Raw genomic sequence first — 25,518 nt, forward strand, 5'->3', positions numbered from 1 at the left:
GGTCTGCCCCCACGTAAGATTTTTCTTGTTACTAGTCGTTCATTTGTCCTTATTCAACTAATTACAGGTTTATTTTAAATTTACACCTATAATCAAGTCTTAAAATATTTAGTGATCACTCATATACATTAAATTTGCCACAAAGCATAGGCAATAGCCTGATAATTGAGGAAAAGGAGACATTTAAATTATTTGCTAATAAAAAAAATGTTTTCTTGTCAGCTGCAAGATGAAATTCACAGTGCTGACTCTCTCCACATGGATGTGCCTTTATAGAGAAATGCAATGCTTTTGTTTTGAATTGATTTGTTTAAAATAAATTTTAAGCTTTCTGAAGATATATTTCCCATGTATGTGAGACACCCCAATTTTAAGGTATTTCATTATCAAGAAGAATTAAAGTGATCAAGAAGTTTCCTCCCTGTCACGTGTCAAATGCTGCATGTTGCGCAAATCTTGCACTGTAACAAATAAATTGCAGCTGAATTTAAATTTCTTTCTTTCTTTTTTTTTTACTTAAATTATATGAAAGCAAGTAAAGAAGGCTCCCTTTAAAATCACTGAAGTTGTCAATTAATGAAGCTCTTTCTTACATTGTGTGCATTTTGTTGATTATAATGAGAGAACCATATTTGCACATTTTATTTAATTTATTTGTAAATTTAATTCATGCTTGTAAAATCACGAATTTAATTCATAGTATATTTATTTGGAATAATGCAAATACAAAATATATCAAACACAGTCGTCAAAATACTGCATTTTGGAGGCAAACATGATACAGCTATAGCGTAATTCTGAAACTTTTGGCTTGCCATATTGATCATTCTGTGAGGCAAAGTGAAACAAGACTGTTGTGTGTGAATACTAAACTTCCGATGTTATAGATCACGTGGTTATGGCAAAACAAATCAAGCTCCAGTAGCAGCGCTTCACTGTGAAATATTTCCTTTTTTGGTACTAGCTTCGGCTCCGTGGAGACTAATTCACTGCAATCAAGAGACAGTTGAAGCAGAAGTTTGGCTGATTTCATCACTGAACGGAGCAGAGTTTTGGAGACTGGCTGAAAGCAAGACAGAGAAAGAGAGAGAGAGAGCTGCTGTAGCCCGTGAGTGTCATTCAGAACACTGTATATTTGTTGTGTTTGTCACTCAGTGTAATCAGTGAGTCAGATCGAGAGAGATGATCCTTTCTTACCGTGAAATGCATGTGTTAGTGCACAAGATCACCTTTATGAACTAGAAGTTAGTTTTGCATGGAGTGATTTATTTATTGGAGAGACTGACTATCGAGGATTGCTGTAAAAAAAATGTCCAAGTCACATTTAAGACCTTAAGATTAAGATAAAAAAAAGTTATAATAATACTATTACTCTAAATTAGGGGTGTACTATGTTGGCAAAATGAAAAATTTATACTTTAAAACATACCAAAAAAAAAAGTAAGAGTTGTAGTCAAAACCACCTAAACAACGACCAAGACTTTTAAGGGGTTAAGACCGAGGCAAAGGTAAGACAAGACCAGTGTTAGGCAGTAATGCATTACTTAGTAACGTGTTACTGTAATTTGATTACTTTTTTAGTAATGGAATAATAAAATCTAAATAAATAAAATCCGCTGGGTTACATTGCTGACAGAATGTTTTATAATCTAGAGATTGTAAAAAGGATGTAGCACTGTCAAGTCAAGTGCCAGTGGAATAAAGACCTTCTCCCACGAGACCTGATGCAAAAGAATTGCAGCGCGTGGGACAAAACTTGATAGACGAGTGCAGAGAGTCGTGTGTGTGTGTGTGTAGGATTCGGGGGAATAAAATGATTCTAATGCAACATGAACTAATATAAAATATAAACGATTAACAGGCGCAAGTGTATGCAGAGTTTCTATTTAGGCTATAACACATGTTTGCAGCGTTGAGCAATGCAGTGCTGAAATTTGCATGCTCATGAATCCTTGCATTGTAGCACAGACATTTTTAGACATTTTATTCATTATGCATATATTTATTGTGTTATAAAATTTATTTGTGAGATATTGCGATGAACGAAGATTAGTTTTAGAGATTATAAATGCAGCACTCTTTGCTGGCATTCTGCCAAACCATGAAAGTTGATGCTTTAACAAATATTTATTGGGAGCATGCGTGTATGCTGGGTTTTCATAAATTTCTTGCAAAGGAGAAAAGGAGTAATGTATCTAGAAATGTAACTAGTTACTAATTACTTTTGAAATAAAGTGATTACTTTTAAACTGAGTAATCAGTAATTTGATTACATTTTCAGAGTAACTTGCCCAACACTGGACTAGACTAGCACTTTTTAATGCTCTTAAAGACCCATGCACATCTACTGCCTGAGAAATGTGTTATTTTTAATCAATAACTATGGGTTGAAACAAACCAGTATGTTTTACAGCGTACATTTTGAAATCATATCTTAATTTTTGTGGGCACCTATATTAAGCATTTGGTAACATTTCTGACCTAATCCCTTGTTGATTTCAGAATTAACAGTATTAAAATAGATCAAATTTGAAAAATGTTTCTAATTGCATTTGAAAAAGGAAGTTTTACATCCAATCACCTTAGTAATGGTAACAATATTAACTCATTGTAAAAGACAGCTTTTATATCACATTCAGTTAGAAATTACAATTCAATTAGAATACACATCAAATGAAATAATGTGCAGAGATGATATGGAAGCAGCATCTGAAGTAGAATTAAGATATTGTTAACAATTTGCAAAATTGTGTCATTTGAGTATGCATTGACTGGTGGTTGGTGCCAAGTGTGCCATATGACCTGAAAAGTGAATCCACAGCGTTTTGATCACCCCAAGGTGGCTGGTTGCAGTATAGGTCATAAACCCCGCCCTCTTCATTTCAACAAAAAGAAAGTGAAACAAACTAAACAATGAAATTACACTGTACATTTTTGCCTTACATATTTAAGTACAATCTACTTAAATTACATAAAACTCTTTTCAGAAAAGTTGAATTTTATTAAACTATATGAAGAGCTCTTTTCCAAAACACGATGAATGCCTGAAAAAAAAAAAAAAAAGGAGTTTGTCATGCCATTGTGCTGTGTACTGAACCTATTCTCTGCTCCATTAATGTTTCATGCCAAATCGCTATTGAGAATGAGGAGTTGTCGTCATGGTACAGAGCCCCTCCCCTCAATGTCATGGTATCTCACCCTCTCCGCCATGTTGACAAGATTCCGGCAGCAAAACATGATTTTTTTTATGTGTATTGTTAACTCGGTAGTAGCGGAGTTTTTACCATGCCTGGAAGCATAACAACTGGAAGGAGGGGAGGAAGCAAGTGCAAGTTAAAGATGATATTTAATGATAAGACAGACAAACTAATAACAAGGAGACAGGAGGCTGGGTGAGTGCTGTAGGTCTGGTAGCGATCCAGGGAGTGACAATGTTCAGTGGTGATCCAGGGGTGTGGTGGTGAGTAGGCAGCAGGAGAGCATGACACAGGAAGTGCGGTGAGCACCGTGGAAGTTGAGGAGTGGATGGGGTTCTGAGGACGAAGACAATCCAGTGACGAGAAAAATTAATGAAACGGGAACGAGAGATCAGGACACAACACTGGGACTGCATTCAACACTCTGACAAACACAAGACGAAAGACAGGGCAATAAGTAGAGATCGGGTAATGAGTAGCAGCTGGTGATAATGACCAATTAACGGAGATGCCCACATGAAATAATGAGTGCTGACGTGAGACACACACACACTCCACCCACATAGTGCAAAATCAGAGGCCACGGTTTACCGACCGTGACAGGAAGTCACTGCTGCGTTAAAAACTACTCCAGTATCTCACACGATACATATGGGAAACATAGGAACAATGGAATACAGTTTTTTACATTACTGAAATGGTCACAGCAACAGGGAGAGGAAGTCTCTGACCTGGCGAGGAGACACCATATTGCTTGGTTGGCTGTAATAAGAAGAAAGGACCTTACTTTTGATCTCACCCCCCAGTTGATGAGAGTGTGTTCTCTGCATTTTCACTCGGGTACATTCTCTAAAATATTTCTTTATGTTGTTGTCTCTTTAAGCTACGAAGTGTAGGTTACCTAATGTTGTTACAAACCCTGAAGTGCATCTAAAGTTGCTGCCTAGCTAACTATCTAACAAACTATTGCCTCTTTGAAAATGCTCAATGTCCAACCATTAATGTTAACTAAAAAGTAGTTGAGATTCTGCTCATGACATTATGCTACCTTGTTGAGCTTGAATGGGTCGATATTTTGGATGACTGAGAGCTTCTCCAAATACTGCTGTTTTGCGCTTGGTGTGACCTTGTTCCTGTAAGGTCCCTTTTCTTTCACCTTGTCTTTTTGCATCGCTTTATTTTCTTCCTTTTCTTTCTTGTATTCATAGATCCATCTAAAGAGCTCTGCAATGTTTAGTCGCGCCTCTGTGAAGTTCTGAAGGTGTTTTACGCTGGCAACAGATAGCATCTCCTACCGTCATGGCCGGCTCAGACCCCGCCCAAATCGACAAGTGATTCCTCACTCTTTATTTCCTTGTTTAAAATGTACTGCAAGATGCAGTTTCTTTCCAAACTGCTATAAGCCCCAAACCTGTTTTTAGCCTAAATGCGACATACAGTAGGTAGATTACCAAAATGGGTATTACTGCCGCAGCATTTACTGCAAGTCAGTCGCGTTTTAAAATAATTCACGAAACTACCGCTAGGTGGTGGAAAGGGATAGATTTCAAAATGAATGTAATTGTAAAATGAGATAAAAGGAGGGAAGTAAAACAACAATAACGTTTTGATATAACATTGTAACATCTTTAATAATACATTAAAACGTGGATGCACCATCACTTTTTAAAACTGAATTGTTCTAAAACCGAGGTTCTACTCATTTGCACACCAGCAGTTATTCACAAGGGTAGCAATCTTAATTTGATTATGATTATGATTATTATTGGCTTTTTTAAGTAGGGAATCAGTGAAAGTCTCATAGAAATTGCATAGAAACTGAAATCGACGAAATGCGAGAAGCAACAAAATGCGTACCTAGGGAGCAGCGAATCGTCGAAGCGTACTTATGTGTCAAAATGCGTGCAGAGTACGAAAAATGCGTACATGTTGGCAGGTCTATTATAGGACAATTTAAAAGATTTTGATCCACTTCAAATGTTGACCAATGTATGGTGCAATATAATTCAAGTGATCGAGAAGGCGTCTCCCTGTAATTAATGCGCATTAATAATTTTTGCACAAACACTTGAATATGAATATTAATTCACATTTTGAATATGCATTACAACATAAATTGATTTACATGCAATTATAAAACCAAACAAGATTTGTAATGAAGAGAAACAAATTAGAATAAATGCTGCACATCGCACTCAGCATCACATGCGTTGCGCAAGTCTTGCATTGCATTTTACACACCTGAATTTAAATGTGGCTGCAATTGTTTACTTTAACTGAAAGCACGTAGAGCTGGGCGATAAATCAATTTTAACGATTAACTCGAATGTGTAGTTTACATTGGTTTGTTTGAATGAAAATCGGTTTTCTTTTTAACATCCGCCGACACTCCACTCAGGGCTCCTGCAATTCTGATTGGGCTCAACCCTCCCCCCTGCGTTTCTTACATGCTGCCGAGCGGAGCAGTGTTATTATGAGTGGAGCGAGGAACAGATTTTTTTCAAGAGTCTGAGGGTCATGGTTCTTTTTCGATACTTCACTCATACTGAAGCCTTTTTTCAATAATGCAGTGCAACTGCACTAGCATTGGTTTAATTTGTAAACTTTTTTAAACCTATGACAGCGCTGCGTAGCTGCGCAAGCCTGTGGCGATGCAGCGCACCAAAGCCCGCCCAAAATGGCTTTATAAGCAGGAAAACCGCCAGAGGAAATCAGATCTTACCCCTTCAGCGACGGCTTCACTTTTCTGGATCCCTACTGAATGCATTCGCCTGGAACGAGCTCTTGCTTTCGAAGAGGCACTGCAGCTGAGGTCGCTGACATCTTGCAGTTCAGGCACTCTTGCGGATCTCCTGCCGCCATCCGGCGATTCTAAAAGATCAACTTCCAGTGGTTTCACCGCTCTAAAAGTGCGTTTCTAATGCCGTTTTCATGGCGGTGGCATCTGAGCGAATGCCAGACCACAGCTGTGGCACATGCAGAGCCCGTCTGCATGAAGATTATGGCCACGGTGATTGCGTCTTTTGCCTGGGAAAACCCCACGCTGAGGCAGCGCTCACTGAGACTTAATGCTGCTTTTGTGAAAGCATGAGTCTTGCCTCTCTGCGCTCGCGGATCATTTACATTTACGTTTACATTTATTCATTTAGCAGATGCTTTTATCCAGAGCGACTTACAGATGAAGACAGTGGAAGCAATCTAAAACAACAAAAAGAGCAATGATATATAATTGCTATAACAAGTCTCAGTTAGGTTAACACAGTACACGTAGCATGGGATTTTAAATAATATAATAAATAAAAAGAAAACAGATAGAATAAAAATAAAGAATAGAGCAAGCTAGTTAGAGGTCTTGCACATACACACACACACACATATACAATTGTATAATAAATAAAAAGAAAATATAATACAAAAAGATTAGAAAGATAGTTAGATTTTTTTGTAAAGAATAGAATTAGAATAGTGAGTGTTAAAGTTAGAGGGTCAAATAAAGATGGAAGAGATGTGTTTTAAGCCGATTCTTGAAGATGGCTAAGTTGGGGAGTTCATTCCATCAGAAAGGAACATTTAATTTAAAAGTCCGTAAAAGTGACTTTGTGCTTCTTTGGGATGGCACAATCAAGCGACGTTCACTTGCAGAACGCAAGCTTCTAGAGGGCACATAAGTCTGAAGTGACAAATTTAGGTAAATGGGTGCAGAGCCAGTGGTAGTTTTGTAGGCAAACATCAATGGGGGTGGTGATGGCGCAATGGATAATACGCATGCCATTGGTCGGAGAGACCTGGGTTCGAACCCACTGTGAGACACCAATGTGTCCCTGAGCAAGACACTTAACCTCTAGTTGCTCCAGAGGCGTGCGACCTCTGACATGTATAGCAATTGTAAGTCGCTTTGGATAAAAGCATCAGCTAAATGTAAATGTAAAAAGTACCATTTGTTCAAAACAGAATGCCTTGAATTTTATGCGAGCAGTTATTGGAAGCCAGTGCAAATTGATAGACAGAGGTGTGACGTGTATTCTTTTTGGCTCGTTAAAAATTTATCTGGTTTGATAGAATTGGCTGGAAGACCTGCCAAGGGGGCATTGCAATAGTCCAGCAAGGACAGAACAAGAGCTTGAACAAGGAGTTGTGCAGCATGTTCAAGAAAGAAAGGTCTTGATCTGCTTGATGTTGAATAAAGCAAATCTGCAGGATCGGAAAGTTTAAGCAATGTGGTCTGAGAAAGTCAGCTGATCATCAATCATAACTCCAAGGCTTCTACCTGTTTTTGAAGGAGTTATGGTTAGAAGTGGTCCAAGAAGTGAGCCCTGAGGCACCCCAATAGTTAGATATTGAGACTTGGACACCTCACCTCTCCAAGATACAGTATTGTTCAAAATAATAGCAGTACAATGTGACTAACCAGAATAATCAAGGTTTTTAGTATATTTTTTATTGCTACGTGGCAAACAAGTTACCAGTAGGTTCAGTAGATTGTCAGAAAACAAACAAGACCCAGCATTCATGATATGCACGCTCTTAAGGCTGTGCAATTGGGCAATTAGTTGAAAGGAGTGTGTTCAAAAAAATAGCAGTGTCTACCTTTGACTGTACAAACTCAAAACTATTTTGTACAAACATTTTTTTTCTTGGATTTAGCAATCCTGTGAATCACTAAACTAATATTTAGTTGTATGACCACAGTTTTTTAAAACTGCTTGACATCTGTGTGGCATGGAGTCAACCAACTTGTGGCACCTCTCAGCTGTTATTCCACTCCATGATTCTTTAACAACATTCCACAATTCATTCACATTTCTTGGTTTTGCTTCAGAAACAGCATTTTTGATATCACCCCACAAGTTCTCAATTGGATTAAGGTCTGGAGATTGGGCTGGCCACTCCATAACATTAATTTTGTTGGTTTGGAACCAAGACTTTGCCCGTTTACTAGTGTGTTTTGGGTCATTGTCTTGTTGAAACAACCATTTCAAGGGCATGTCCTCTTCAGCATAGGGCAACATGACCTCTTCAAGTATTTTAACATATGCAAACTGATCCATGATCCCTGGTATGCGATAAATAGGCCCAACACCATAGTAGGAGAAACATGCCCATATCATGATACTTGCACCTCCATGCTTCACTGTCTTCACTGTGTACTGTGGCTTGAATTCAGAGTTTGGGGGTCGTCTCACAAACTGCCTGTGGCCCTTGGACCCAAAAAGAACAATTTTACTCTCATCAGTCCACAAAATGTTCCTCCATTTCTCTTTAGGCCAGTTGATGTGTTCTTTGGCAAATTGTAACCTCTTCTGCACATGCCTTTTTTTTTAACAGAGGGACTTTGCGGGGGATTCTTGAAAATAGATTAGCTTCACACAGACGTCTTCTAACTGTCACAGTACTTACAGGTAACTCCAGACTGTCTTTGATCATCCTGGAGGTGATCATTGGCTGAGCCTTTGCCATTCTGGTTATTCTTCTATCCATTTTGATGGTTGTCTTCCGTTTTCTTCCACGTCTCTCTGGTTTTGCTCTCCATTTTAAGGCATTGGAGATCATTTTAGCTGAACAGCCTATCATTTTTTGCACCTCTTTATAGGTTTTCCCCTCTCTAATCAACTTTTTAATCAAAGTACGCTGTTCTTCTGAACAATGTCTTGAACGACCCATTTTCCTCAGCTTTCAAATGCATGTTCAACAAGTGTTGGCTTCATCCTTAAATATGGGCCACCTGATTCACACCTGTTTCTTCACAAAATTGATGACCTCAGTGATTGAATGCCACACTGCTATTTTTTTGAACACACCCCTTTCAACTAATTCAACTAATTGCCCAATTGCACAGCCTTAAGAGCATGCATATCATGAATGCTGGGTCTCATTTGTTTTCTGAGAATCTACTGAACCTACTGGTAACTTGTTTGCCACGTAGCAATAAAAATATATACGAAAAACCTTGATTATTCTGGTTAGTCACATTGTACTGCTATTATTTTGAACAATACTGTACTTTGAAGGACCTATCTGATAGGTAAGACTCAAACCATTGAAGTGTGGTTCCTGAGATGCCATTTACCAGTAGGGTTGATAGGAGGATCTGGTGGTTAACCGTGTCAAAAGCAGCGGACAGATCAAGCAGGATAAGTACTGAAGATTTGGATTCTGCTCTTGCCAGTCTTAGAGCTTCAACAACTGAGAGTAAGGCCGTCTCAGTTGAATGTCCACTTCTGAAGCCAGATTGGTTGCTGTCAAGGAGATTGTTGTGTGTGAGAAATGTAGAGACTTGTTTGAACACAGCTCGTTCAAGTGTTTTTGCAATAAAAGGAAGAAGGGAAACTGGTCTGTAGTTCTCTAAAAGAGATGGGTTGAGGTTAGGTTTCTTAAGTAGTGGAGTAATACGTGCCTGTCTAAATGATGAGGGAAAACACCAGTGTGGAGGGAAGTGTTGATGATGTGAGGATCGCTTTCTTTAATGAAAGTGGTCCTGCCTCTCGCGCCCCCCGTCTTCTTCCTTTCGCAAGCCGGCCAGGAAAAGACGGCGGGGTAGAGGGGCTCAGCGCCCGGATTTGAGCGAATTTGCCAGCTCATGCCGGCCTATCACCCGCGTGCCTCACCCTCTCCTATGAGAGAGCCATCCCCCGTCCTCTTCTCACACCCAGACATGCCATCACTTGAGCACAGATGCGCTGGTCTACAACTGGCCCAGCCTCCTTCTTTACGCTTTTCCTAGAAGCTATTCAGGCTTTTCACCTTTTTTCCATGAGGCGGGAGCTCCTCTCTCAGGTGAACAAGACAATCTGGCATCCACAGCCAGAACTCTGTGATCTGCACCTTTGGTCCCTCAACGGGAGCCTTTAAGCCTACCTGGGGACATGCTACACACCATTGGCCAGACGAGAGCCCAGTCTACAAGACGCCTCTATGCCCAGAAATGGTCAGCCTTCATTGGCTGGTGCTAAGCATGAAACAAAGACCCTGTTGAGTGTGACATATCTCAGATACTTTTATTTCTCCAAGATCGTCTAGACAAGGGTCTCACCCCTTCCACGCTCAAGGTGTACGTAGAAGCCATCACAGGATTTCATGCTCCTTTCACTGGCCAATCAGTGGGTCGAAATAGCTTCATAAAATAGCTTCATTGTGCGTTTCCTGAGAGGTTCTAGGTGGTTGAACCCCCTGCGTCCTCTCAGTGTTCCCACTTGGGACCTTCACACGGTCCTCTAAGCACTCAAAGGAACGCCCCTAACGCTCAAAACCGCTCTGCTACTTGCTCTAGCATCGGTCAAGCGTGTTGGCGAACTGCAAGCCCTCTAGGTGAGCCCTGCATGCCTTGAGTTTGGGCCCAATGACTTGAGGAATAAGATAGGAATAAGAGCCCACTCCACTAGAGGGATGGCCTCTTCTTGGGCCTGGTCTAGTGGTGTATCTATCAAGGACATCTGTGAGGCGGCCGGCTGGTCCTTGCCGTCCACTTTTGTCAGATTCTATAAACTGGACATCCTGACCTTACATGCTCTTTTGGTATGACAACGATTGCCTCTATCGGACTCCATCATCATGCCAGCTCCAGGGAGCTAGCTCCCTCTTAGCAGTGTAGCATAAAGGGTTTGACAGCTCCGGCCCTCTCACTTGTCCCCTGGACCCGAAGATGTCCAAGATAAGTCTTGTCGTTCCCTACTGTGGCACTGCGCAGTTGAATTTGATACCCATATGCAGTATGAGTGAAGTATCAAAAGGGAACGTACTCTGTTCCAAACATAACCTTGGTTCCCTGAGATACGGAATGAGTACAGCGCGCCCATTTTGGCGGGCTGCATCACCACAGGCACACCATATGCAGTACTTGTTCTGTATCTCAGGGAACCAAGGTTATGTTCGTAACCGAGCATGTTTTCACTCGCTCCAAGAGCGCTCCAGCTTGAGTACATTTCATGTCAACAACCCTTAATATAACTGCATATTAAGCAAGAATTCATGTTAAACATATATTTAGCTATGGCTTGATCAGAAGGTTATAATGACTGTAGTCGAGCGGGATGTTACAGGCTAGTTCTCAAGGAGTTTGCCTGTTCCTTTTACTGATTATTTTCAGGTTAAAGCAGATACAGCATATTCACACGCAATGGCTTTCACAATAATGGATTCAAACAAATGTAATCTTACAGTGCTCTACTACATTATCAGTATCTGATTTTAAATGAATTTGAAATCTGTAAGAAATTCATCGATTTAGATAAAATAACTGATGAAAATGTACTGTTATTTTCATCACAAACGAAAATTGCACAGCAGAAAGCAGCAATTATAGATTTAATCCTGACAATGTTTAGTTTGGTATGTGATAGTGAATAACGTTTACACACAATAGCCTAAGCCACTTTGAAACTCTCCTTTTATTTATTTGTATAGGCTATGTGATGAAGATAACATTTCGAACATACTGAAATACTTTAGCCACGGAGCGAAGGCGGAGCGCTGTTTCTGGTATCATTGAGCGCAGAGCTGATGTTCTGAGCGCGGAGGTATAGTTGTTGCTGCTCCACTCTCACATACTCTGCTGCCGAGTGAGAGAGGTGTTTCACCCTACAAAATGAAGATGACCATGACAAGCACAGCAGATCTGCAAAAAGCAACCTGCAGCAATGCTCATTGCTCGGATTGCCAAGCTTTAGATTTGTAGGTTGCGTAGCAGTAAATAATATGATGATACTTACATGCAGTCAATACAGATATTTAATAAAAACATTAAAAACAAGCAGGGCAGTGACATAACCCATTAAAATACGGACACGCCAGGTCTACACCGGACACGAGTGACACAATTCGATAAAAGACAACAGAACCCAGTGATGTTGTCTACACTGGACTCGATCCCCATCAGTAAACTGATGCCTCGTTCTATTTATGATGAAATGTTCTGACTCTACGTTGAAATGATTTGACACTGTAGTGTGATTAGACACAAGTTTAGACACACTTTTAGCACAGCGGGGCGCACAGACAACTCTCGCATCCAGTGGAGACACATACAGTGACTGCTCTATTTACAAATAATTTATATATATATATATTTAAAAAAAACTAAACTAGTGGCATAACGAGATAATATTAATAAATAAAATAAAGGTCTTTCTAGCATTAAGATAATATTGTTTCTGCTTTTTTAAAATCATATTCTCTTAGTTATAAATTTTACTGGTAAATGAATGATAAAGAATTATATTAAAAATTTTGAAAAATGTCTTTGTCATTTGAATATTGATTTGATGCAGAAAAAAAAATCAGTTTAAATTGTAAATCGGATTTTTTTTTTTTTTAGGCCATATCACCTAAAGCAAGTAAAGAAGGCTCCCTTTAAAATCACTTAAGTTGTCAGTAAATGAAGCTCATTTTTACATTGTGTTGATTATAATGACAGAACTTGAGTTTAAACGTTGAGGATGTTTTATTAATCCAACCATTTTTTTAGAGTTTCAAAGATTTAGCTGGATTAATTTATCCGTTTTTTGTTTTAGGCTAATTAGGCCTACATAATGAGATCGAAATTATCCAGTGTCTCACGTTTTATTAAAATAAAGGAAATAATTAATAAAACATGCAACAATTTCTTAATCCGTGTACAGACAAATATATTTTTCCCAAGAAGTTATCCGTCAAAAAGAAAGGGTAATGAATACAAAAAAAAATGCATGTTATTTTATTAAAGGATTTTTAAAATATAAATTGAAATATAGGCCTAATATGTGAGAGAAAAAAAAAAGTGCCCTACCTAACTTAAAATTGTAACAGTTCCTTACTTCAGTGTGTTACACACATTAGTTTGGTGTCTTTGGAAAGAAGACCCTTTGGGCTGTACTTTTTATCAACCAGAGTTGATAATGCTCAAAAATATTAAAAGGTATAGACACTGAAGTGCCTTGAAATTTTTACCACACTGGAATCAAAGTGATAGCACGAAATGTAGAGGCAGGTGAGGCATTCTATGAATTGTTCTATGTGCCAGTCAGTGTAAATAATGTGTTTTCAATGAAGAGAATGCTTGATACGCGGTCCATGGCCTGTAACTGTGAGCAGACGACGCCGCGTCTGGAGCATAGACAGTAAAAGAAATGGACTCAGCGACCCCATTGGAACTCAATTGAGACAAGTGAAGCCCATTTTTAGCGTTTTTTAGCACTTCAGTTTCTGATGCAGACGCAAACGAAGCTTGACGACGTCAGCAACCTGTCTGACAGATGTAAATGTTCTAGTAGCTGTGCGTGCAAACTGCCATCGTTAATCTTTTAGAGACGGCGAGCTTGAGCGGGGAGTTCTTTGTCGTGAGTGAGCAGGAGTAAGTATTCTGATTAATTATTTTGTATAGTATTTTAAAATGTAACGCCAGTATGCCATATTAAGTTAATTGCCTGCGAGCTTATCCTCCTTCTGTACGGTAATGCGACAGAGAGTCGCGTGGTTATGACGCAATAGTTAGCCTATTTTTTACAAAAACTGTATATACGGGGCCATAATGTAACATAGAAGGTAATGGAGCCCTATAAACATTGTCGTGTATCTTTGGAAATAAATAATGGACAAACGGAGTCTTTAAATGCCTCAGATGTAAAGTTATTCGCTGTCAAAGTTACACCAAAATGAATGGGAGTCAATGGGAATGCTAACACAAGTGAAGTTCTACTACAGGATGGCAGCTCCCAGCCGACTTCAACTTCCGGTCGACTTCCTTGCCGCCTGGTCTGGAGCTTTCTGAATTGCTGCCTCGGGGAAATCGTGAGCGGCCATTGCCACCATGGGGGACTCTTGAGTGGCCCCTACTGCTGCTTCGTGGAAGCTGGAAGCAAACCCCTCCACCTCGCAGGGAACATCCTGGGTAGGCATCCCCACCCTGACGGCTGAGCCGCTCACCTGCAGAGCCAGGTTGATGTAGTCCTCCAGAGTCTCCCAAGGGGGCCAGAATGGCATAAGGGACCTGAAGGGCTTGGCGGGGGCCTCCCCAGAAGCACACCATAAGGCAGGTCCTCTCCGTAGCCAACAACTGAGCTGCCCCCACGAAGTCTCTGGCGTAATCCTCGATGGTCCGATCTCCCTGGTGGACATTGAGAAACCTCCCTGCTGGACCCATGTTTGGCTGGCTGTATTCTGTCACGGCGCGGTAGGACACGTAGAGGAAGAAACAGGGTCTGGGTCCAAATGCGGGGAAATTATAACTTTTTAATAAAAGAAAACAAAAAGGCCAACAGAGCAAAAACAAAACAAATCACTGTGACAAACAAGGATGCAAAGACACGAGTACCAGGAACCACAGCATACACAAACAACAATTAATACAGCCAGACAGAGTGGTGAGTGAGATGAAAATATATAGTCCATGACAATAAGCAACAGCTGAGTGTGTGATTGAGAGACAGGTGTGCGGAGTGAAGGTAAATGAGTCCGGGAGCAAGGGAGAAACATAGGTGTAGCAACTAAAACAATGATGAGGTGACAAGATAGGCAGGGTAAGAAAAGAGACAGGACAAAGCACATGGCACCAAACAAATGCAACACTCACATAAGACAGTTACAGAAAGACAGAAGACTGTGACTGTGTATGTGATTGTAATACTAGTTTAAGTGTTTATGTAGTTAATAAAGTCTTACTTGTATCAGACTTGAGACTGTTTATTGTCTGCTCATAACTGGAGTCCCTAATCATGCAGATTTTATAATTCATTAATCATATTTATTTTGCTATTTGCTACACAGTATTCAATGGGATCTTCTCCTGCTAGTGGAACAGTGCCATAGAAGTCAGCCCTAATAACTAAAATGTTTTTTCAGGATGTCCTTTTTAACCTTTGGTTGTGTAACAGAAATGAGTCGAACCAGACAAATTAAAGAGTCTATCAAAGCGATGTTTGAAACACGAGAGCCGAATTCCTCAGGAAGTCATAAATCAGTTCTAGTGCCACAAGAACCAAGCAAGATGACCAACCAACCAACTTGTTCACACAACAGCTTTGAACATTAACACCACTAAAACAATTATTTACAATTTCAATTCGAAGAAGAGAAATTTGGTGTCAAAAATGTGTTGTTCGTAATGGAAATGCAACGCTGGACATCACATGTAAACCCAGGAGATCAAGTTAAACACTTCCATTGACTTCCCCCCACCTAGCAGAACCAGACTGAAATTCCTAAGGGGCCTGAACTAAATGTCATCCAGTTTTTTGTATTATTATTTATTTAAAACGAGACACAATCACAATCAGACACAATCCAGTTTTTTTATTATTATTATTTATTTAAAACGAGACACATCTGTTTATTTTTTATATTTTTTACCTATTTCACAATAATTTTAATTTCTGCTTTGCTTCATATGCTTTTCCGTCGCCGACACACACGGAAAGATCATTAATAAGTGCATTTGCAGTCTGCTGCTTGGCTGCTTCCACTGCATTGCTTGCAACCCACCTTCTCCCCGATCGCCTCCTTAAGTTTGTTTAACTTAATCAATGTCATACTGTTTTCATTGATGCATGCTCTGTTCTCAATGGGGGAATTTTATTTGCTGCTCTCCCAGTTTTAAATGGGAGATTGTCCCCAGAAGCTGCTGCTGTTACCTGACTAGCTTTCATGGAGCTCATGAAAAGTATGAGTAACTTAGAACAGAGCCATACCGCCAATGTAACTTTAACAATTATGCAAATAAAAGCTATACATAATTTTGACTAAAGAATTGTCTATGGTATTTTTGACTCAAGTGGTCCTGACTGAAATGCATTAACTGCAACAAAACACAGCAGCGCCGATTACAGTTCACTGGAGTGAGCCTGTTTCACGTTTTTATGGACACTGCATATTTTAACGTCTGTAAATAAAAATTAAAACTTACATATTAGTAGTGAAATTTTTCAGGTGTACTCTAAAATAAAATGGTTATTTTTCTTAAATACTTAATTTATGTCATCAAACCTTTAAATAAGATTAGGCTTAATGTCAACCGTTTTTTATATATATATATATATATATATATATATATATATATATATATATATATATATATATATATATATATATATATATATATATATATATTGGTGGGTTGTGAAATTGATTTCACTTGTCTAGGTGGGTTGTGGAATGGAAAAGTTTGGGAAACACTAGTTTAAAGCTGAATTACATCAGAGAGTGACTGTGATGACATCGTTCACTTTACCTATCAATTTTTTTAGAATGTCTTGCTGGTACCTAACCATTGTGTTTATGCACCTCTATTATCTTTTTCCTCCTAATCTAGCATCCCTTTGAGATGCTAACAATGGCCAACTTGTGTTGTGTGGAGCACAACACAAATCTTACCCTACCAAGACCCAACCCAGTCATTGTTTCATCAAATTCATCTCTGTTTAAACTAAATGTCATGTTCAGTTTCAAACAAAATAAATCCAACAGAAAATACATTTCTAAATAGAATAAACTATATCAGAAAGTATCAGTCTGAGAATAAAAATCACTTAACGATGAAATGCACCAATCAATATGAAAATGTCAAATGTCTTTTTGTACTCCCAGTTCTTCACTCATAAAACCATGAACCTCAAAGCAGCATCTCTTGGTAAATCAACTGACATAGATCCTGAAGCAAATCTTCATTCGGGTCAAGACACCAATTTAACCAGTCCGTTGCTGACCACTGTTACCATCATCTGCATTGTGTGTAAAAAGACCCAGGACACTTTAACTTATGTTCACCAAACGGGTATTTATTGACAGCCCAGCATTAACTTTAATCCGTACTTTGTGCAACAGTACAGAAAGACACTGTTACCACTGAAACATTATAGTATTAAAACAGTACAAGAATATAGAAAGAAGAAAATAAATAAGTGAAATACCCGTGTATTAACATGAATAAAGTTTATTGGGCATTCCATAAAGACATTCCTGTATGATATAATATTAGTTAACTAATTAATGACTCAAAACTATGCCAATAATATATCATATCATCACACGATATAATACGATATCACATCCTTAATCCACTCATGCATAAAACTTATAACAGAACACTGCATATAGTCTCAGTACAATTTACAATAGAATATTTATTTGATTTGTATACATTACAAACTTAATTGACTTATAAAATGGATAGCTCTAACAAAGGCTTACCTCTCCCCAGCATCTACAATGCGAACTGAAGAGAAGCATGCACTCAGTAGAGTAGAGCACCAGGAGAAATTTTCAAAATAAAAGTATCTAAACAGTGGACAACAGATTCAATCAATGAAAAAATATATAAATAAACTTGTAATACAATAAAAAGTGTTTTAGGGAATAAAAATTGAAATTGACATTGAATTCACTATAACTTATTACACTCCTGGGCGTGCCAACCATTTTTTAGTTGTTATACTAGCAAAAGTGGATCCGAACACGCCCTGAGTGTACCTGCACCATTTGCTTTAGACCAGTGGTTTTCAACCTGTGGGCCGCGGCCCCCTAGTGGGCCACGGTGGTATTGCAGGTGGGCCGCCAATTATTTTCTGTTCATTTGCAGTCCATTCTAGGGCTGTGCGATTAAAAGAAAACGTCCTAAAATGAGCCAATGTTGACGGATCAGAGCGTTCTCACTGCGGTAAAAGGCTAGAAATAAAAATGTGCGAAAAAAATTCATATCCAACACATGAGCATAGAGTGAATTTGTTAGTGAACAGGATGCAGTTTAAGTGAGAGGAGACACGTTTTAAGTGTGAACGAGCAAAGGAAATCTGCTGCGAACAGAGAGATTCGCACTCGTGCATTATTTTAATGTGCTTTCGCGTTATATTTATGCGTTCTCACTGCTGAGCGCATACACATACTGTATACACACTGCAAACACCTGAGGCACCGCTACAATTAATGAGCTCTATGAAGAATGCATGGCAAAAAAGAAAAAAAATTCCCTGTATACAGGATTTTTTTTTTTTTTTTTGCCACAAGTCTATACATTTTTTTACATCTTCACTATAGTGATAATTTTGACTTATGTCTGTTCTAGAGATGTTACAACTTTTTGATAAAGCTCTGATTGGTTTTCTTTTGGAAATATGTTTAAAATTAATCCTGAATGCATTTATGACTGTAAAAGCATATGTGTGTCACAATTGCAAAATTTATCAAAAAAATCGCGATAGTTTTTTTTTTTTTTGTCCATGTTTATTCAATAAATACAGTTTAAAATCTAGCTTCTGAGTACTAAGTTATTAACCCAACAATAGCGGGGTCAGTTAATTTTTTTGAAGTGGGCCGCGCAAACATATGTGTTTGGTTGTGTGGGCCGCGAGTTGAAAAAGGTTGGGAACCACTGCTTTAGACCATGTGCTAAGATTGTTAAAATAGGGCCCTATGAGTTTTGCAATGCTGATTACTTATTGATGAATAATGATAGGTGACTTATTCAATCATTTAAATAATTAGCTCAGTATTGCTACATTTGCTTAAGCATAATTAAAAAAAAAAATGTAAGAACGTCGACATTTCTAAAAGGATTACAATATTATATTATTGTTGATAAGAGTGTACAGTATTGTTCTTTAAAACCAACATTGTTTTTTTTTTTCAACAGGGTAAAATACGGATTTTTAAACAGGAGTTAGAGCAGATCAACACCTACAACAGGAAAAGACTGAAAAATGAATAATCTATTTTACAAACTTCATCTTGAAGGAAGGCAACGAAATAAACTGGGAGCTGCAGAATTTTATCAGTTATCTGCACATTCATTAAATTCCTATGAGTCTTGCACTGAAGACGAGCTGACTCAGACTTTCATACAAAAACTACTGATGATGAATTACAGAGCAAGATACATTAAAACTAAAGATAACAATGGACAGGATCACCCACAGCAAAGTGCTATTGACTTATCTGAAGATGAGGGTGATATATTTAAAGAAATGTCTTTGTCTAATGAAGAATCAAGTCAGTCTGACCTCATTCACCCGATGGATGTTCAGATGGCCGTGTTTCATTGGGCTGATGGTTTCCTGAAGCAGCTGATAGTCACCAAACTGTCTCAGTGTCAGTACGCTCTGCCTCTGCTGGTTCCTAATCCATTCACACAACAGATTGAGTTTCCTCTCTGGACATTCAGACAAATCCAGAAGAGCTGGAAAACTGTTAAATCAAGTAAAACCCAGCCGGTCTACAAGGCAGACACTCCAATGGTGTTTTTCTTCAGGTTTGGCTCTGTGTCTTCATCCAAGTCTCAGCTGATGAACAGTCTGATCAATGAGAAACACAACACGTTCTTCCACAGGAACTGCCCAGGCAGCAGCAGAACAAGAGAGCTGATGGATGGAGTGGTGGAGATCGCCTGGTTCTGCCCCTCTGGATCAAATGATGATAAATTCACTGACTGTGTAGCTTTCTGTAATCTACACGGTGATGCAGAAGACCATCAGAAACAGCTGCAGATCCTCACTGAAAAGAGCTCAGTCAATGTTGTTCTTCTTCCACGACTGGACAGGAGTGATAGACATGCAGAAATGATCCAAAACCTGTTCAGAGGCAGCAAGCCACTCATTTGTCTTTTTACTGAGGATAAATCAACTGTCACTGAGACACGAAAAGGAAAATTTAAAATTGGTTTGAATGACAGAAATCAGTCAGAAGTATCTGAAGAACTCAGAAAAGCAATAAAAGAATGTCTCTCAGGATCATCTTCCACTTTTAGTCTTGAAGATGCATTCAAACACTCAGACATCAGAGTAGATGAGGAAGATGATGATGACTGCAAGAGAGGAAGAGAAGCAGCACAGCAGATGATGAGTTTACTGGAGAAGAAAGATATGATGAAAATCAAAGAATCATTTCTGCCTCATCAGGGGAAACTGTGGCATCAGTGGAGTCAGAAGAACAAAGAACTACATCGACCTCAAGCAGATGAGACAGAAATTGACATCAGTAAAAAACACACAGAAATGAAGAAAATCCGTGAACAGCAGCACGAATCAGACATCAGTGAGTTTATGAAGCTCTTAATTAAAGAAATGAACTCACATGCTTCAAAAAAAAAATACTTTCTCAAATGGCTCAGAATCCTCCTTGATGAACATACATCAGTTGAACTTTCTGATCTACATCACAAGTATGATGAAAAGTGGTCAGCAATTGTAAAACTGAGAGAGGATCCTTGTAAATCTGATAAACTGACAACTGAACAATCAGAACTTGAGATAATATCTGATGAACTTCAATCTGCAGCCTTTGGTTTGGAGCACATCATGAGGGAGATAGGACAAATCTATGAATCATGTTCATCTGTAAAGAAGAACAAGAAAGACATGCAGATTCACTTCATTTGTCTCCCAAGTCTTGCAGCAGAGATGATGATCTCTGGATTTCCACTAGAGCTCATGGATGGAGATGCTGCTCATGTTCCTGTGATCTGGATCTCTGCTGTTCTAGATGAACTCAAAAAGATACTGGGAGACCAGAGAGTCTTTGTGCTGTCAGTTTTAGGGCTTCAGAGCTCTGGGAAATCCACCATGCTGAACGCCATGTTTGGACTTGAGTTTGCTGTCAGTGCTGGAAGATGCACCAGAGGAGCTTTCATGCAGTTGGTCAGAGTCTCAGATGGGATGAAAACACAGATGAACACTGAATATATTCTGGTTGTGGATACTGAGGGTCTTCGTGCTCTAGAACTGGCTGGAAAATCAACAAGAGGTCATGACAATGAACTGGCCACATTTGTTGTAGGTCTTGGAAATCTGACCTTGATCAACATCTTTGGAGAAACCCCAGCTGAGATTAAGGACATTCTTCAGATTGTTGTTCAGGCTTTCATGAGGATGAAGAAGGTCCGACTGAATCCCAGCTGTGTGTTTGTGCATCAGAACGTTTCAGATGTCACCGCTGGAGAGAAAAACATGGAGGGAAGGAGACGACTGCAGGAGACACTGGATAAGATGACAAGACTTGCTGCCAAAGATGAAGTTTATAATGCAGATTTTTTCAGTGATGTCATTAGATTTGATGTTCATAAAGATGTGAAGTATTTTGCTCAGCTCTGGGAGGGCAGCCCACCAATGGCACCACCAAACCCAAAGTACTGTGAGAATATTCAGCAATTAAAGGAAACGATAATGTCACAAGCCTCAAAATCACATGGAATGACACTGACACACTTAAATGACCGTATTAAAGATCTCTGGGAGGCTTTACTTAATGAACAATTCGTCTTCAGTTTCAGAAATTCTCTGGAGATTTCAGCTTACAGGAAACTGGAGACACAATACAGCAAATGGTCCTGGAGTCTTCGCAGTGCAATGATGGAAACTGAGAACAAACTACAGAACCAAATAGAAAATGAAGCAATTCATGAGGTTGATGAAAATTTTCTTCATGGAGAACTAAAGAAGACAAGTGAAGAAGTTGAGAAATCTATGTCAGAATTCTTTAAGAAAGACACAGATAAAGATATACTGATTCAGTGGAAAACATCATTTGAAATTAAAATCAAAGCGCTTCAGGAAAACATTGTGAGAGAAACAAATAAGAAGTTAAATGAGATTTTTCCACAGGAAAACCAAAAGAAAAAGACTGCTGCTGAGAGGTCAAATTGTGAAAACAGTTACTATGAAAAGATCAAAACATTTGGCACAAATCTCAAAGGCAAAACAGAAGATGAAGAAACTCTACAGACTCAGTTTAATTTGTTTTGGAAAGGGTTGATTGAAGAGATCCCCAGAAACAGTCCTCCAATCAAAGACATTGACATAATGCAAGATGTGAAAGAGATTCTAAGTGAAACCAGTGAAGGTATTCCTGAAGACCACTGGCAGGATATTTTCTCTGTGCCCAGTTATTCAGATTATGTAGAGTTAAAGAAATTTTCTGGAATTAAGGGAGCTTTAAACAATGTCTACAGATCAACTAAAGAGAGGTTTGGTTACATTCTGTCTGAAGAGGATGAAACCCAGATAAAAACATTAGTCACAGATGTTGTTCAGCAGACAGACAAACTAATTCAATCATTTAACATTTCAAAGATGGGCTACGAAAAAAACTGCATTGAACAAGTCATAGGTTACATCAAGAAAAACATAACAGAACATGAAGAAGGACCAGTGAAATATGTGTTTAAGGGTAAATTCTTTATGTATTTAGTACTTTCCATCTGTAAGAAAGCAACCAAGAGGATCACTGATCAACACAGACTGTTCAGAGAAGTCGATAATCCTGTAATATATGTTGAGAAAAAGAGAAAAGATTACTATAGTATTTTTAAGAAAAACTGTCTTGGAGCTACATCTGCTGAAATTTTTGGTGAGATCATCTGTCAGAAACTTAAAATGCACATTGAGCAGAGTGTGTATAAGAAGACTGCCAGAGAAATGTCAGATGAAATCAGATCAAACTGTGAATCACTGAATGGAAACAGATCAAAACTGGAAAAACACATCCTGAAGACACTGGCAGAAGAGGAGGATTTTGACAAATACATGAACTATATTCAAAATCCCAGAGATCATTTCAAGAGTTTCATCAGAGATGAAGTCTGTCAGTACATCCAAGATAATTTCAGTGTCAGTGTTTTACCCAAGATGAAGGAAAACATCATACTCCTGCAGCAGAAGATCATAAAAGCAGCTCAGAAATCTACTGAAAGTTTTAAAGTGAACAGAGGAGATGTTTATGTGTGGTTGAACAGTTTCACACAGCAGCTCTCAGAAGAGCTGATCTTTTCTGTAAAAGACCTCAGTGGAGTGCAACATGATGGTGTTGATGTGAAACACATAGAAGATGTGATAAAAAAGGAGCTTCCTGCAATTATTTCTGATATAAGTGGTAATTTCAATGACTTTCTGTGGAAGCTAGACTATAAGGACAGGCCAGATGAGTTTCTGATTGATCACTTTTGTCAGTGCTGTTGGGTTCAGTGTCCGTTCTGTAAAGCCACCTGCACCAACACCATAGAAAACCATCCAGGAGATCACAGTGTTCCTTTCCATCGTATTATTGGACTCAATAGCTTATTTCACAAAGGAACACAACATTTTTGTACAGAGTTTTGCTCAACTGTAGTGACAAGTGGTGTATCTTTTAAGTCATCAGGTCAGTGGTTTCCATTTAAAGACTACAGAAGAGCAGGAGGAGTTTATGCAGACTGGAGCATTACCCCTGACCTTTCTGAGCTGCCCTACTGGAAGTGGTTTGTGTGCCGATTTCAGAATGATCTGGAAAAGCATTACAATAAATCATTTCTGGGGAAAGGTGTGATCCCAGAAAATTGGAGACAATACACAAAAGAGAATGCAATTGATAGTGTAGCTGGATACTACACTCTTAGACAAACTCCCTCGATGAAAATGCTTACAGCAGGGCTTCAGATTACACCAGTGTTAACATTTTTTTACTACAATTTGTTAGAATAAAATGTATTATGTGATACTGTGTTTCAGAGGTGGGAGAAAGTCTCAGATGTGCAAGTCACAAGTATTAAGTTTTAACCTTTAAGTCTCAAGGAAGTCAAAATTAATTTTTGTGAGAATCATGCAAGTCAAGTCACTGCTTTTGTCAAGCAATTCAAGTCAAGTCGTAACTTGGGTCAAGCAAGTCACTGTCAAGTCATACAAATGTTTGATGATTTAACCGAATTTATATATTAAAATAAGTTAAAACTACAGTGGTTATAGACTTTGGGAGTTTTATTTGCAAAAAAAAAAAAAAAAAATGCTATATGCATTTCTATTCAAAAGGTTTCAACTTACAACTGAGTTGTTAATACAATAAAAACTACATAGCCTAAAAGTAAATGTAACTGAAATTAGTCCAATATAAAAGCATGGAAAGTATTTAGGTAAAGCTGTTTCAATATGCCTCGAACATTGCAGAAGACCATGAAAAAGTATTAAAGGGGTCATATGATGCGAATTCAAATTGCTTTTTCTCTTTGGAGGGTTACAAGCTCTTGGTGCATGAATAAGATCTGCAAAGTTGCAAAGACTAAAGTCTCAAATCCAAAGAGATATTCTTTATAAAAGTTAACAGTTAACCCCACCCCCCAAAAACAGCTCATTCTAACACTTGCCTACATCTCTAAGTCACTATGTGGGAAGATTTGCATAACACATAACCCAAATGTTCATGCAAAGAAATAATATGTTATTTTTTATTCTCTTTGTAGTATTGTTGGAGCCGCTGCCATGTCGTATAGATGTTGTGTGTTTCATTGTGAAATCGAAACTATTATGTTTAGTCTTATATACACCATTCAAATACATCAGCTTAGCGCTGTGGATCGCCGGATTAGCTTTCAGTGTGGACAAAGCAGAGTCCAGGCTGGGGTCATCACATGTGGTTGCCACAAGCTCCTCCTTCCACCGGCCATACCATTCTCAAACCGCCTGCCTCTGCTCACTCAAGCCGGATGTACCTCACTTAAGACATGGCTGACTGTAGGCCTCAGGCCTCCACTCACTAAAGGCTTGTGTGTGATGCTGTTTCTTTGAGAAAGTGAAACTAATTTGTTTGGCTTTCCAAAAAAGGACACAACTATAAATCATGTTTATATAACCATATAATGAATGGGTTGTAATGTTTATGTCTCGTCTCTCCAGCCGGAGAGAGAGGCGTTTGTATCAGTGTATATTTAGAAATTGTGGAAAATTAGTAATGGAACCGTGTCAGATATTTCAGTATCAGTATCAATAAATATAAATGTCTTCATCTAAGAAACACAAAAATATATATATTTTTTATATTATTTACCATATTTTTCGGACTATAAGTCGCACCTGAGTATAAGTCGCATCAGTCCAAAAATATGTCATGATGAAGAAAAAAACATTCAAGTCACACTGGCTAAATCCGACTATAAGTCGCATTTATTTAGAACCAAGAACCAAGAGAAAACATTACCATCTACAGCCGCGAGAGGGCGATCTATACTGCTCAGTGTAGGCTACATGAGCACTGAGCAGTATACAACGCCCTCTCGTGGATGGAGACGGTAATGTTTTGTCTTGGTTCATTTGTCTTTGTTTATTTCTGTTGGAACATGTCAATTTAATTTTGATAAATAAGTTGCACCTGACTTAAAGTCGCAGGACCAGCCAAACTATGACGTTATTTATTTGCTATCATCTCTGTGCTCTCTGCGTCGCATCTGACCACTAAAACTTTTAAACGGTTTAAACTGATTAAACGGTTCATTTATATTATAAAAATGGGAGAAAATGTAAAGTGCGGTTTGGCGGTCAAGGTGTCCCTCACTGGTTGCCATAGAAATGAACTCGAGACTGCGCATGTGTGCTAGCTAGATCAACCTAAAATATGCTTTAACGCA

General features: G+C 38.7%; 1 protein-coding gene across 1 annotated transcript; it reads left to right on the top strand.

Moving 5' to 3' along the window:
- Positions 1-966: 966 nt before the first annotated feature.
- Positions 967-24,031, top strand: LOC113099811 (interferon-induced very large GTPase 1-like). Its single transcript, XM_026264761.1, has 2 exons — positions 967-1,108; positions 18,790-24,031. The coding sequence occupies exon 2, from the start codon at positions 18,857-18,859 to the stop codon at positions 23,603-23,605; it is 4,749 nt and encodes a 1,582-aa protein (XP_026120546.1). The 5' UTR covers positions 967-1,108; positions 18,790-18,856; the 3' UTR covers positions 23,606-24,031.
- Positions 24,032-25,518: the final 1,487 nt, after the last annotated feature.

This window comes from Carassius auratus, unplaced genomic scaffold (genome assembly GCF_003368295.1).
Source record: "Carassius auratus strain Wakin unplaced genomic scaffold, ASM336829v1 scaf_tig00217058, whole genome shotgun sequence".
In the NCBI taxonomy this organism is placed as follows: Eukaryota; Metazoa; Chordata; class Actinopteri; order Cypriniformes; family Cyprinidae; genus Carassius; species Carassius auratus.

Bases quoted from the DNA above. Each gene is read 5' to 3' on its own strand.
- LOC113099811 (XM_026264761.1), top strand. From the start codon at position 18,857: ATGAATAATCTATTTTACAAACTTCATCTTGAAGGAAGGCAACGAAAT.